Raw genomic sequence first — 14,794 nt, 5'->3', positions numbered from 1 at the left:
CCTTTTCCAGTATCATCCGGCCGGGTCGGGGATTTTAACCTTCATTGGTTAATTCCAACGGCCCGGGTACTGGGTGTATGTGCTGTCCCCAACATTACTGCAACTCATACATCAGACATTAACACTATTCCCTATGCTAATAACACTCAGTTACCTACATATGGCAGATGCCGCCCACCCTCATCGGAGGGTCTGCCTTACAAGGGCTGCACTCGGCTAGAGATAGCCTCACGAAATTGTTATTTATGGTATAATTTACTTACTCTAGAAGAATATTCTTCTTGCTGGCCTTTTCCCTCATTTCCTTGGCGTTTGCATGTTATGTGGATTAGGCTTAGTTTTACCTCCAGATATCCTTTCTCACACCAATCCTATCTGCGTGTTTCCTTGGTGGTTGGTAGTCGGGTGGGTTGTGAGTAGATGAAGACATGTGCATTAAGACGAACGAAGAACCTAATACTCAAGCGAGAGGAATTAACCATACGCAGTTGCAATCCGTGACCTGGCTAGGAATCGAACCAGGGGTCCACCGAACCGAAGGAAACTAAGATGAATGTTCGGTCAATGAGCATGACATTTGCTAATAGGTTACAATCATATATTAATATAACGAAAGTCTCAATGCCACTTGTTGCCAAATATCTACACCGAGCGAATAGTTGCGCGATATGCGTCACGCAGTTGTCAGTTTGCATTCGGGAGATAGTGGATTTGAACCCCACTGTCGGCAGCCATGAAGATGGTTTTCCGTGGTTTCCCACTGTAACAACAGGCAAATGCTGGGACTGTACCTTAATTAAGCCGCGGCTGCTTCCTACCCCACTCCTAGCCCTTTCCTATCCCATCGTCACAGTAAGACCTATCTGTGTCGGTGCGACGTAAAGCAATATGTGCTATATATTGTTATACATTCTATAAGTACGAAAGAAAATAAAACCAGAAGATGAACATATAAATAACAACGAAATAATGAAAATTACTCATCGACGAACTCATTCTAAGTATCTCATTGGTGAAATAATTTTGTGTGGCTATTGTAGCATTCTTAGGCAGACCTTCCGTGGTGAAAAGTCTGTCTTGGGAGGCACTGCGTTTACTTGCGACGGTGGAAAGTGTTACGCGTGAGTTGCACACAAGCGAAGACAGTACTAACGCACACTCTTTCACTAGTAGGGATAAGTTCTCTGGGATAAAAATCCGTCAGACCGGCCGACCAATAATCCGTCTATGAGTTGGATAATTGAGTGATAACTTCTGTTCCATCAGCTAGCGTATACGCGCATTCTCTATATTCACTCTTCTTTCCACAAGAGCACATGCGAGCACAGCAAGGTGAGAGTACATGACCATTTGCCAGTAGAAACCATATTATTTGCCGAATACATGGAAACAAGGCAGCAAGGGAGTCAGGCTAGGCTGTCTCAGAAGGGATAGTTGTGGAGTTGTCGACGAGAATCTCGACGAAACTTTGATCTCAGGACGATAATGGTTCCAGGACAATATGTGTAGGGCTTTAAGTTTTGCAATAGCTCGTAGCTCCTAATGTAGCGATCGGAAGCTTGGAGTGGAGGGTGCGTATAGCATATACGACCAATTATCCAAGAGATTCATTACATTACGGACATATTATATATTATAATCTTCCAATGGTCTCTGGAATAGAACTGTAAAGAGCCATTGAAGGTTATGTGAAACAAACAGTTACCGAAATCATATGGGAAGTGTACATCCAATAAGAATACGTCCAGTCGTGCTTATAAGTTACGGAAATTGCTCAAATTAAATAACAGAAAGAATGAAGCTTACACATGATGATAAATTGCTAAGCTCCAGACCTCGTGGTTGAATAATGGTATTATTTTAATGGATATAAGTAATAGGAAAACATTCTATCAATGTGAAAGTCAGTATAATGGCGGAAAGGTGAGATATGTCTCCACACATGATATACGAGTTTAGCAAGTTACCTACTGGTGTGGCCATGGAATAGTTTAAATGGAAATATTGCTGTGATCTAGAAGGCACAAAATAATCGATTATAAACAGTTTTGGGAGATAAAATAATCAATGAAGCGTGTTCCTTTACTTTCAGTCTCGATGTTTATAACCTAGTTATATGTAACTCTCAATTGTCGGAAATCTAATGAAAATAAGTTATAACATGTATGTTTACTCAGATCACGAAAAGCAGGCTTCCATATTCTTGACAAATAATGGTATGTTGTCGTCCGTCACAACTGTCTGAACTGAATATTGGAAGAGACGTGTTAAAAAGCCTAAAAGCGGAATTGTAAACTTACAGATCCAATTGTATCTTAGGTGGATAATTGTGTTACAATACGGTATTAATTAACTGTGAACGCGTATAAGATTGTCAGAAAGACACAAGGCGAGTGTCTTACGAAAATAGCAGGAATACAAATACTTGTGTGGTTCTTTGTTATTAGTCATTTCTAAGTTTCAAGTTTCCTGTATAATTCGAAGGATATGTTAAAAATAATCAAGACGCAAGCATAAACAGGTCATGGTGTCCTGAAAGACAGGAAATGATGACGGAGTAAAATATGCCAACAATCTCAGTAAAACCGAGGATGAGCTGATATCCTGTCCAGAAAAGTGATAAGTAAAAAAGTCGAAGTGGTATCCTACCTATTCTATTTAATAGCTGCATAGTGTAGAGTATATGTTCTCAATTTAAACATGTTGTGATATGACAACTTGAGTAATATCAATAGTTACGACAAAGTGTTATACCGTCACAGGATAGTGATCGGTCGGTCGTCTATTTTGAATAGATACTTCCAATTGATATGCGTTTTCCATTTCGTGTATGCTAATTTAATTATAATATTATGGAGTTACGTTGACTTAGTCCGAAGTGTTGTGAAATTCAGTCTTCTATTTATACGGTGAATTATAATGAATAATTTTGTGGCGGTTGTTGATGATATTCATGTATTGAGAATAGGATTTCGATTTTAGAATCAGGGTTTTCTGCATATTATTTCTGTAGAGTGACGACGCAGTGGTATGAAATATGATTGTTTTCGCATGTGTATGGTTGACGATATGATTCTCTAGTGTGTAGCTTGTGTGTTTTGGATGATATATGGTTATGAATATAGGTGCGCGTTAAGGGTATCGAATCTCCGTGAATATATAATAATATTGCATGCGGTTGATGATAGTTGGAATTTGGAGTATAATGTGCGCAATGTGCCTTCGAAGTGATACTGATTATGGAATGGTAGTGGTTCATCACACATTATGAATAATTTGGTGCTAAGGTACACAAGCGTTGTTAACTAAGGTCAATTTGGAGAATAGTGACCAGAAAAGTGGACGGTCGTCAGAAACGAGTTCATAGAAATAGTAGGGATGATGTTGCAGATAAATAGCAGGGATCCTCAGACATGAAACAAGAATACAAGTATATGGGAATGTCCTATTTGTGACGTGACAGAGTCATTTAATAAGCCACAACTTTTAATTTGTTACGTATATGCTTGTAGATGCTAGATTTTGGTAGATAGAAACTGGATCTCATCTTTTCAGAAGGATTACGGAGGGAGCTGGAAACCAATACATTATTTGAATATCTGTAGATAAATGTGTGGTAGTTGGTGTATTTATTACAGCCACAATCGCAATGGAAGTAAGATGCTGACCTGTTGCAGAGAATGTTTCCTTATAATGATCATTTTTGAATTCCTATATTTAGAGATGGATGTCATGATTCATATACCATGCAAATTAGATTGATGATACTCAAGTTGCAAAATAGGCAGCTAGTTGGGACGATGAAGAGAAAAGATAGTCTAGCGTGGGATACGATTTTCGATAAAACCGACGGATAGATGAGGAAGAAAATATGTGAAATGATGTATTATAACTGGAAGTAATTTTAATAAGCCTTCAGCACTTGTTATGTTGGGATTTTGTAAATAATAATTTTGGAGACAAGAGTGAGTTAGGCACCAACATAACCATGTATTTTCACAGAAGCCAACAAAGCTCATGTTTTAATTATGATGTGACCTTAGCCATGGAGCCGGACATGAAAACAGAGATAGCGTAATATGAACCAGTTTCATTTAACAGCATGCGAAATATCAGAAAAATGATTCTGTGTAAAATGAACCACTCGTGTAAACGAAATAACCCTCTTCTCGACGTTTTTATTCATACGAACGTAGACTTACAGTATGTAGAGCATCTCACTTCTACAGAAGGCAATGCCGAACAACCAGTTTGACACAGTGACAACCAAAGACTAACATAAGAAGTATTGCAACGGTCCTCGAGACTGGCTCATCCGTGAGCCGGCAATTTGTAGCGCGCTGTTCACTTGCTTTTGGGCTACGTGTGGTTGAGAAGCGAAATTTTTTTTTTTTTTTGCTAGGGGCTTTACGTCGCACCGACACAGATAGGTCTTATGGCGACGATGGGATAGGAAAGGCCTAGGAGTTGGAAGGAAGCGGCCGTGGCCTTAATTAAGGTACAGCCCCAGCATTTGCCTGGTGTGAAAATGGGAAACCACGGAAAACCATTTTCAGGGCTGCCGATAGTGGGATTCGAACCTACTATCTCCCGGATGCAAGCTCACAGCCGCGCGCCTCTACACGCACGGCCAACTCGCCCGGTGAAATATTTTGTATATTGCTTTGGACCCTTCATGGTTCTATGTATTTGGTTTCATCGAAACTCTTACCAACAACTCCGGAATTCTGTCCCTTGTCAGTGGGCACTGTATAGCGGAGTTTGGAGATGTTTGGAAAGCAACCAGCGACTATTCAGCCTGTAACAAAAGAGCTGATTTCTGACTCCTGCTCATAACTACTGTGTGAATCTGGCAGACTACTTTTGCACTACTTCCTACTTTGACCTGCGGGTATCACCTCGTAATCCGAGTACAAATAAAACGTGTACAGCGTCATTCAGTGCCCCAAATAACGGTTCCACAGGCCACATGAGGAAGAACCTGATAGTGAGTTCTTGCACGACGTGTGGTATCGCGGGGTCGCCACATGATTCCACTGTATAACTCACGTCGTACGAGTCATGTACTCCAGACTAAAAGGCTCGAACTGTAACTGTAACTGTGTTAATCTTTTGTTAATGGGGATATAGGTCAGGGGACGAGGCACACTTTTCCACATTTCCTTTTGTGTAAATACATTTAACTTACACCAATTTGGCCAGAGTGGAAACGGGAATAGGACTTGACTTTCTCGAATATCTTCTTCGTGATATTTTCCCAATTACTTTGGGTCGGCACTATTTGCGGATTAAAGCTACTTTTACAGATGGATACCCTTCGTAACGCCAACCCGATGTGAAAGGATGTATTCTCTATTATATGTTAGGATACGCGGTTTGAGATGTTCAATTGTTAGCTTGCATTCATGAGATAGTGGGTTCGAACCCCATTATTGGCAGTCCTGAATATAGTTTTCCTTTGTTTCCCGTTTTCACACCAGGAGAATTATTGGGGTGATTTGCCTTAATTAAGGCCACAGTCACGTCCTTCCAAGTCCTATCCCATCGTCGCTATACAACCTGTCTGAGTCAGTGTGACGTAAAACAATTTTTTTTCTAAAAATGAGTGTTTCTGTGGTAGTTGATATTGTGATATTCTGCATGTTAATGAAAATGTGTATTTTTACGAGCACTAACACCTGGCCCCGGAAACAGAGGACCTAATAAGACGTGTCACGGTCGAGAATCGAACTCAGAGCTCTGTACCCGAAGGCAATTACACTAACCATTCGGCTAATGTCTAAGTAGTTAGAAATTAAGTGTAACGCCAATTTATCTCATGAAATACCACTGGACATTCATGAAAAAGTTGTGAAAGCTTGTAGTTTTACGTGACAGTTGATATTGTGATAATGACCACTGGAATTTAAACCGCAGGAATGTGATTGCCCCACAAGCATTGGCCAGGATTTAAATCACGGCCACCCTGATGAGAAAAATATGGCAATGACAACCTGTTAGCATACTCTCAAGGATATTTACGGTCCAATGATTTTACAAGAGTGTTATTGTACGAATCGTTTGGAAGCGGTCTTCGGAGAGAAAATAATATTTCTACAAAGAGTTTTCTGTGAGGAAAGGAAGAAGAGAGCTCCGTACGTACCTACCTGCCAGGAGGGTCCCCGCGGCGGTCGAACTCTACGTCCTCGTCTCCGTACGGGAATGTCACATTCAGCAGGTAGTTCTGAAACAAGGAAACACATCATGAATTACAGAATATTATGAGCATTGATGGCTACAAATGACATCAAATACGACATCCTCTCTTTTATAAACGTTGGGAAGGACTACCAGTACAAAAATGGCCACGGTGACACAGCCAAACGAAAGGAAAGGGATGAGAACTTTGAAATTCAGCTTTGAATCAAACTTTACCACTCATAAAAGCAAGTTGACGCGAGCTTCATTAATACTATAATTACCAAGCACGATATCTGCAGTCGCTTAAGTGCGGCCAGTATCCAGTAATCGGAAGATAGTGGGTCGAGCCCCACTGTCGGCAGCCCTGAAGATGGTTTTCCGTGGTTTCCCATTTTCACACCAGGCAAATGCTGGGGCTGTACCTTCATTAACGCCACGGCCGCTTCCTTCAAATTCCTAGGCCTTTCCTATCCCATCGTCGCCATAAGACCTATCTGTGTTGATGCGACGTAAAGAAAATAGCAAAAAAAAAATAAATACTATATTTAAAAGTACATCAGCGGTTCACGAAATGTTAAACTCACCAAGCACGTATAGTCGCTCGAATAGGAGATGAGGGCATGGTATTGTACGTGCTGGCAACCCCCTGTGGGTGAGGGTGGTAGAATAATACCCACGGTATCCCGTGCCTCTCATAAGAGGCATCTGAACGGGGCCCCAGCAGTCGTAACTTGGGACGTAGGTAGGTGAGTCCTGGTATTACTTACACTTACTTGTGATAGGCTCCTCACTCTGTTTTATTTATTTATTTATTTATTTATTTATTTATTTATTTATTTATTTATTTATCTCATTTTGAGTGGCGAAGTTAGGGTGCATGGTCCTCTCTTACGTTATAATTGAGTAAAATTACATTATGCTAACACACACGCTACGCTCTCACTCGCATTTATAATGTAATTAAAATATTACACTGTGCATTAACCAATATGAAATAATAGTGATCAAAAACACACACACAAAATAAATGCACATATCACACAACTACCGATAGGTCTACATATACCAGAAAAACACAGTCTAACGCCATTCACACACTCAGCTATACAGCTCACACGTCAGTCGGTCGCTTTAAACAGGTAATCTCGGCAAAATATTTGAATTTAGTTAATGAGTCACTGTACCTGACAATGACTGGTAAGGAATTCCAAAGTCTAGAACCGGTCACAGTAAAAAATATTTGTTATACGCAGATGAATGGTGAAGAGGTATTGTATCCGACCTCCCATGGTCAACTCTTTTTCTTTTCCTATTCCTACGATGTTACGTATGAAGGCCTAGGGATTTTTTTCATTTTCACGCCCTTCGTTGCCCTTGTCTTTCTTCGGCCGATACCTTCATTTTTGAAGTGTCAGATCCCTTCCACTTTTTCTCTCTGATTAGTGTTGTATAGAGGATGGTTGCCTAGTTGTACTTCCTGTTAAAACAATAATCACCACCACCTCCTCGCATTCAATATTTTATTAGACGTTAATTATTATAAAATAATTCACTTCTCATGTAAGTACGAACACCGTGGATACCCACACCATACATGTCTATAGGTTCAATTGTTTCTGAGAAATATGTAAGTGCTGAAAATTTCAAATGACGAAGTCCTTCATCGCATGAAGAAACAAAAAGAACTATTACTTACTGTTAAAAAAGAAAAACCTAATATCTAGGGCACTTTATGAGAGGCGAGAAGTACCAGCTATTACAACTCATCATTGAAGGTAAAAATACAGGGGAAAAGGTCTGTTGGCAGGAGGAAGAATTCATGGCTGAAGGACATCCGAAGATGACACAACTGCACTTCTGAAGATGCTTTCCATGCTGCAACATCACGTCCAGAGCTGGCTATGTGGACCGCCAACCTCCGCTAGGAGAAGGCGCCTCAAGAAGAAGAAGAGGAAGTTATACAGTACCATGCGCTCATTTCTTTTTTAAGGGGCTATACAACCTAAATGATCTAAGGAATCTTATCAATTTGGTGTGATCTCGTTGCAGAAGTTGTAGCAGAAGTTGTAATGCAATTGACTATCAAGGAGATGGAATCGAGTTCGTACCTCTAGCTAATCTAGCTCTTACAACTCTTCATTTGAAAGAATTTGGTGAACTAGAAATAACTGTACCTCATGTTTATACTCAAACTTGCAGCTCGTGTGGTATGTGCGCGGATCAGGCCTGCCGTAGGGAAAAACGGGTATGCAACCCGCATTCACACTGTTCACACTGCAGTGGTTTTAGTGAAATTTTAATATTTAATGGAATATAAAATGTTTATTTTTTATTCAATAGCAAATACTCATACCTTCTATAATTAAGGGAGTGTGAAAAGTGTGGCTCAGAAGTTTGGTATCGCTCATAGTATCGTATTGCAAGCAGGGACAGTCTTCAGAACGACAGGTACAGCTGTGTTACTTGTGGAGCTTTTACCACACCCTGTTGAGGTCGCACGTGCAATGCGTGTAATGTATATAAATATTTATAGACTAGGTCCAGCTTTACTAAGAGGTGCTCTTCCTGACTATAGCTTTATGTAGAAATATATATTCTACTATACCGTATTTCTATAGTCGTCGATAGAGTGGTGTGTAAACAAACAGGTGTGTGTTAAGATATGTAGTACCTGGCTGACGACGCGATACTAGGAATCATTGTGAACTTTTATTTATACTTGATGAACAATAATAAAGGTTCACAAAAATACAGTAATTTATAATCATTTAATATAAATTTCGATATGGTAACTACTTATTGGTTTGCATGAATGAGTACTACCATTATTACAAAAAATATCTTAATAGACGTTGAACATCTTTATCTAACACCTCTTTCCACACTACATTGCGAGGAGGACGTGGATTCTCCTGTGATAGCAGTACTCTTAATATGTTTGGCCTCTTGGCTCTAGAAAATGCCACGTACAGCATACCATGCATTTAACCTGATCTTTCTAGATCCACGTCAACAAACTCGTAAGTTTGGCCCTACGCTTTGTGCACCCTAACAGCAAATGCAGGTCTTACTGCATGCTACTTCCTAGAAGACATTTCGTGGAATCAACGAATATGCATTTCTTTGACGGATTGTTCCCCAAAGATGATTTTGCTTTAATTACGTTATTACACAGCCTTATTACAATTAGTCTAGCTCGGTTGCCTGAACCTTCTGATAAATTTATTTATACTTGATGAACAGTAATAAAGGTTCACAAAAAATACAGTAGTTTATAATTATTTATTATAAATTTCGATATTAGTTTATTATTATATTATATTATATTATATTATATTATATGATATGATATTATATTTATCATATTATTAGTTTGCATAAATTAGTACTACCATTATTATAAGAAATATCTTAATAGACGTTGAACATCTTAATCTTAATTAATAATAATAATGTTATTTGCTTTACGTCCCACTAACTACTTTTTAAAGGCGCGTGGCTGTGAGCTTGCATCCGGGAGATAGTAGATTCGAATCCCACTATCGGCAGCCCTGAAAATGGTTTTCCGTGGTTTCCCACTTTCACACCAGGCAAATGCTGGGGCTGTACCTTAATTAAGGTCACGGCCGCTTCCTTCCAACTCCTAGGCCTTTCCTATCCCATCATCGCCATAAAATCTATCTGTGTCGGTGCGACGTAAAGCCCCCAGCAAAAAACAAAAAAAACTACTTTTTAAGGTCTTCGGAGACGCCGAGGTGCCGGAATTTAGTCCCGCAGGAGTTCTTTTTTGCGTGCCAGTAAATCTACCGACACGGGGCTGTCGTATTTGAGCATCTTCAAATACCACCGGACTGAGCCAGGATCGAACCTGCCAAGTTGGGGTTAGAAGGCCAGCGCCTTAACCGTCTGAGCCACTCAGCCCGGCATTTAATCTTAATTGTAATTCATGTATTGGTAAGTCTGAAATGTTCACTGAACTAAGGAATTCAGTTGTAAATTCAAATGCTCCTTCGGGTTGATCTTTTACTGAGTCGTACCTGTTGTAGATTTTGTAGTCTCCGGGAAGTTTGGCAGTGATATCATAGTTAATTCTATCGATGTCTTTGTTGTGATGCGCGAGTATTGCTCTATCTTTCATTCCTTTGTACTTTGCAGCGACAAAGCAGCTTTTTAAAATTTAGTCAATTAGATTGTTTCCTGAAATGACAACTTCTGGCGCGTCAATTGCTTCCACTGTAACCAGCGGTGATTCCCTCTTGCCCAGCTTCAGAAGATATTCAGCAAACTGTCGTTGTTCCGAATCAACACGCATGTTTTCTTCGAGTGTACACATATTGAACAGTGGCCATAGAAGGATTGAAAGATCTAATACCTCATTTCTGTTTGTTCGTGGCTGTACAGGGAGACATTGACGAAAGTCTCCTTTCAGTACCATCACATTGCTACGAAAAGGGAGACTGCCAACTCATCGCAAGAGTTATGCACGATATTCAATCCGTATTCAATTCGGGTTCAATTCCCAGCTCTGCAACGAAATTTGAAAAAATGGTAGGAGGGCTGGAACGGCGTCCACTCAGCCTCGGGAGGTCAAATGAGTCAAGTGGGTCAATTCCCACTTCAACGATCCTCGAAGTGGTTTTCCGTGGTTTTCCACTTCTCCATCAAATGACTGGAGGGTATCTGAAATAAGTGAAGAGATCAAGAACAGCTACTGATGGCTCTGATCGTTGAGGCGTCTAGTACAATCTTATGGTTTAGTCCATAAAACCTCTTCTGATATTTGCATTAATCAGAGACAATGAAACCTCTACGGGAATTCGCAGATATCAGACAGTGAACACCTCTACGGGAATTCGCAGATATCAGAGACAGTGAACACCTCTACTGATATTCGCTGAAATCAGAGGGAGTGATCATCTCTATTGATATTCGTAGACATTAGAGAAAGTGAACACCTCGACTGATATTCGCAGGCATCAGACAAAGTGATCAACTCTACTTATATACGCAGTCATCAATGATAATGAACACTTCTACTGATATTCACAGCTATCCGAGACAGTGGACATCTCTACTGATATTCACTGCCATCAATGACAATGAAAAGCTCTACTGATATTCGCTGTCATCAATGACAAAGAACACCTCTACTGATATTCAAAGCTCTACTGATACTTGATGCTATCAGACAACAAACTCTACCGATATTCGCGGCCAATGGCAATGAACACCTCTACTGATATTCGCAGACATAAATGACAAATAACATCTCTACTAATATTCGCAGACATAAATGACAAATAACATCTCTACTGATATTCGCAGACATAAATGACAAATAACGTCTCTACTGATATTCGCAGACATCAGAGTGAGTGCACAATGCAACTGATATTCGCAGTCATGAGTGACAAAGAAACCTCTACTGAGATCACAGCTATCAATGACAATGAAAAGCTCTACTGATACTCGCAGCCATCAGACAATAATCAACTCTACTGATATTTTCGGGCATCAGAGACAGTGAACACCTGTACTGATATTCACAATCATCGATGACAATGAACACCTCTACTGATATTTGCAGCCATCAGAGGCTATGAACACCTCTACAGATATTCGCATCTATCGAAGGTTTTCGGCGATGGAAGGCTGGGGACGTGGCCTTTATTAAGGTACAGCCAGAGCATTCGTCTGGTATGAAAAAAGGAAACCATGGAAAACCATCTTCAGGGCTGCCAGTGGTGGGATTCGAACAACTGCCTCCCGAATGCGAGCTCACAGCTGGGTGGCCCTAACCAGAAGACCAACTCGCTCAATGTATTATTATTATTATTATTATTATTATTATTATTATTATTATTATTATTATTATTATTATTATCTGGCTCCTTGGCTGATTGATCAATGTATAGCGACCATCGGTTCACGCAGCCTCAGGTTCGATTTCAGACTGGAGCGTGCATTTTAGTACAATCTGGTGAATTTCTCTGGCTCGTATACTATTAAACGAGCAATTCTTGTATGTCTAGCTTTCTCGGAAACGGCCCTACAGATTTCGATGAAAATCACAGGCTAGAGGTTTCTTGGGTCAAAAAATCGATCGGTAAGGCTGTAATTTTCAAAAACTCAATAAAACTTCATTTATTATTAGCACCAATTCAGCAAGAAATTGATTTGAATTTTTACCATCAAACAACAGATGGCAGTTGAAGCTTGGTCAAATAAGTAATAATGGTATTTTCCGTAGTCATGGCAGTTTTTTAACGTAAACAGAATAATTAGGAAGTCACTGCTCAAATATTTCGATCGGTAAGGGTCTCATTCTCAGAAAAATATTTTAACTGGCGTGAATTACAAAAACGATACAGTGATGGTCATGATATCTACTGATTTACTGAAACCATCCAGCAGCAGGAGTGTTGGCTAAGGTCGTAAAAGCGTGGAGTTCAATCTTATGGTTTAGTGCATAATTTAGATGGTCCGAGCCCCAGTCTTCGAAAAAAAACCATCAAATTGTTGGCCGGCAAGTAAGGTGGTATACAATTTCTAAACCAGCACTTCTCGATTTTCAGGCGTTTACATTCTTTCTTTCTTAATCCGTTTACCCTCCAGGGTTGGTTTTTCCCTCTGACTCAGCGAGGGATCCCACCTCCACCATCTCAAGGGCAGTATCCTGGAGCGTGAGACATAGGGTCGGGGATACAACTGGGGAGGATGGCCAGTACCTCGCCCAGGCGGTCTCACCTGCTATGCTCAACAGGGGCCTTGGTGGGGGATTTGGAAGTTTGGAAGGGATAGAGAAGGAAGAGGGAAGGAAGCGGCCGTGGCCTTAAGTTTGGTACCATCCCGGCATTTGCCTGGAGGAGAAGTGGAAAACCATGGAAAACCACTTCCAGGATGGCTGAGGTGGGAATCGAGCCCACCTCTACTCAGTTGACCTCCCGAGGGTGAGTGGACCCCATTCCAGCCCTCGTACCACTTTAACAAATTTCGTGGTAGAGCCGGGAATCGAACCCGCGTCTCCGGGGGTGGCAGCTAATCACACTAACCACTACACCACAGAGGCGGCTAGGCGTTTACATGCGGCTTTTATCTTATCAAACGAGCAATTCTTATATATGAAGACTAGCTTTCTCTTGAAGCAACTCTACAGATTTCGATTAAAATCTCAGACTAGAGGTTTGTTGGGACTAGAAATCGATCGGTAAGGGTCTTACCATCCGCGTTTGTGGTGTAGTGGTAGTGTGACTAGCTGCCAACACCAGAGGCCCGGGCTCGATTCCCGGCTCTGCCACGAAATTTTAAAGGTAGTACGAGAGTGGAATGGGGTCCATTCAGCCTCTGGAGGTCAGCTGAGTAGAGGGGGCTTCGATTCCCACCTCATCCATCCTCGAAGTGGTTTTTCGTGGTTTCCCACTTCTCCTTCACCAAATTTAAGGCCTCGGCTGCTTCCTTCCCCTTCCTTGTCTATCCCTTTCGATCTGTCCATTCCCCTCCACAAGGTCCCTGTTCGGCATAGCAGGCAAGGCCGTCTGGGTGAGGCACAGGCTTTCATCCCCAGTTGTATTCCTCGGATCGAAAGTCTCACGCTCCAGAACACTGCCCTTGAGGCGGTAGAGGAGGGATTCCTCGCCGAGTCCTAGGGTAAACGGATTAGAGAAGCAAGAAAAAAGTGTTTCAACTTCAGAAAAAGTCATTTGTCTAGCCATTATATGTACCGTTCACTGAAGAGATCTAGAACGGCTACTGATAGCTCTGGTCGTTAAGGCGTCCAGTACAATCTTATGGTTTAGTGCATAACCTGGATGGTTCTTAACAAAAGAAAAAAAACCATCAGATTCTTGTCCGGCAAGTAAGGTGGTATACAATTTTTAAACGAGCACTTCTTGATTTTCAGGAGTTTGCATGCGGTTGTTGCCTTATACTATGGACCCTTTGAACTCCAATTATCTTAGTGTATGCTTCCTGCTCCACTCCTAAGTAATTTCTGCACTGTGAACAGCAGTAGGAAGTGAACACTACAAAACTATCTAACACAAAATGTTACAAGAAGTATATTTACAGTTAGAACACAAAATACATTAATCCTTGTAGTTCTTCATTGTCTGGCACTTTTCGAAACAGTTTTCTGGTTAGAAACCGAGTTTTCTCGAGTACATTTTACTACACTGTTTCCTTTTTACCACATTTCTAGTTCCTGTTTGAACAGACATCGTGAACCGAAGGTCGCTATACATTGACCAATCAGCCAAGGAGCATAATAATAATAATAATAATAATAATAATAATAATAATAATAATAATAATAATAATAATAATAATAATAATAATAATAATAATAATAATAATAATAATAATACATCAAGCGAGTTGGCCGTCTAGTTATGGCCACCCAGCTGTGAGCTTGCATTCGGGAGACGGTTGTTCGATTCCCACATTGGGCAGCCCTGAAGATTGTTTTCTGTGGTTTCCCATTTTCACACCAGGCAAATGCTGTGGCTGTACCTTCATAAAAGCCACGGCCCCAACCTTCCGTCTCTGGAAACTTTCGATGTGTTAGTGTGTTAAGCAAGTACCGAAACGAGTAAAAAATAAAAAATAATGTACTTCA

General features: G+C 40.7%; 1 protein-coding gene across 1 annotated transcript in view; it reads right to left on the bottom strand.

Annotated features, from left to right (window-relative positions):
• LOC136857449 (metabotropic glutamate receptor 1-like) overlaps positions 1-14,794 on the bottom strand; it is a 445,598-nt gene that overhangs the window by 131,895 nt on the left and 298,909 nt on the right. Inside the window, exon 6 of the mRNA XM_068225058.1 lies at positions 6,147-6,223. Within this exon, the coding sequence (XP_068081159.1) occupies positions 6,147-6,223 (77 nt within the window). The remainder of the gene's footprint in view (positions 1-6,146; positions 6,224-14,794) is intronic.

The sequence above is a fragment of the Anabrus simplex genome, chromosome 1 (assembly GCF_040414725.1).
Source record: "Anabrus simplex isolate iqAnaSimp1 chromosome 1, ASM4041472v1, whole genome shotgun sequence".
Classification (NCBI taxonomy): Eukaryota; Metazoa; Arthropoda; class Insecta; order Orthoptera; family Tettigoniidae; genus Anabrus; species Anabrus simplex.
This window is presented reverse-complemented; position numbering and strand designations above follow the sequence as displayed.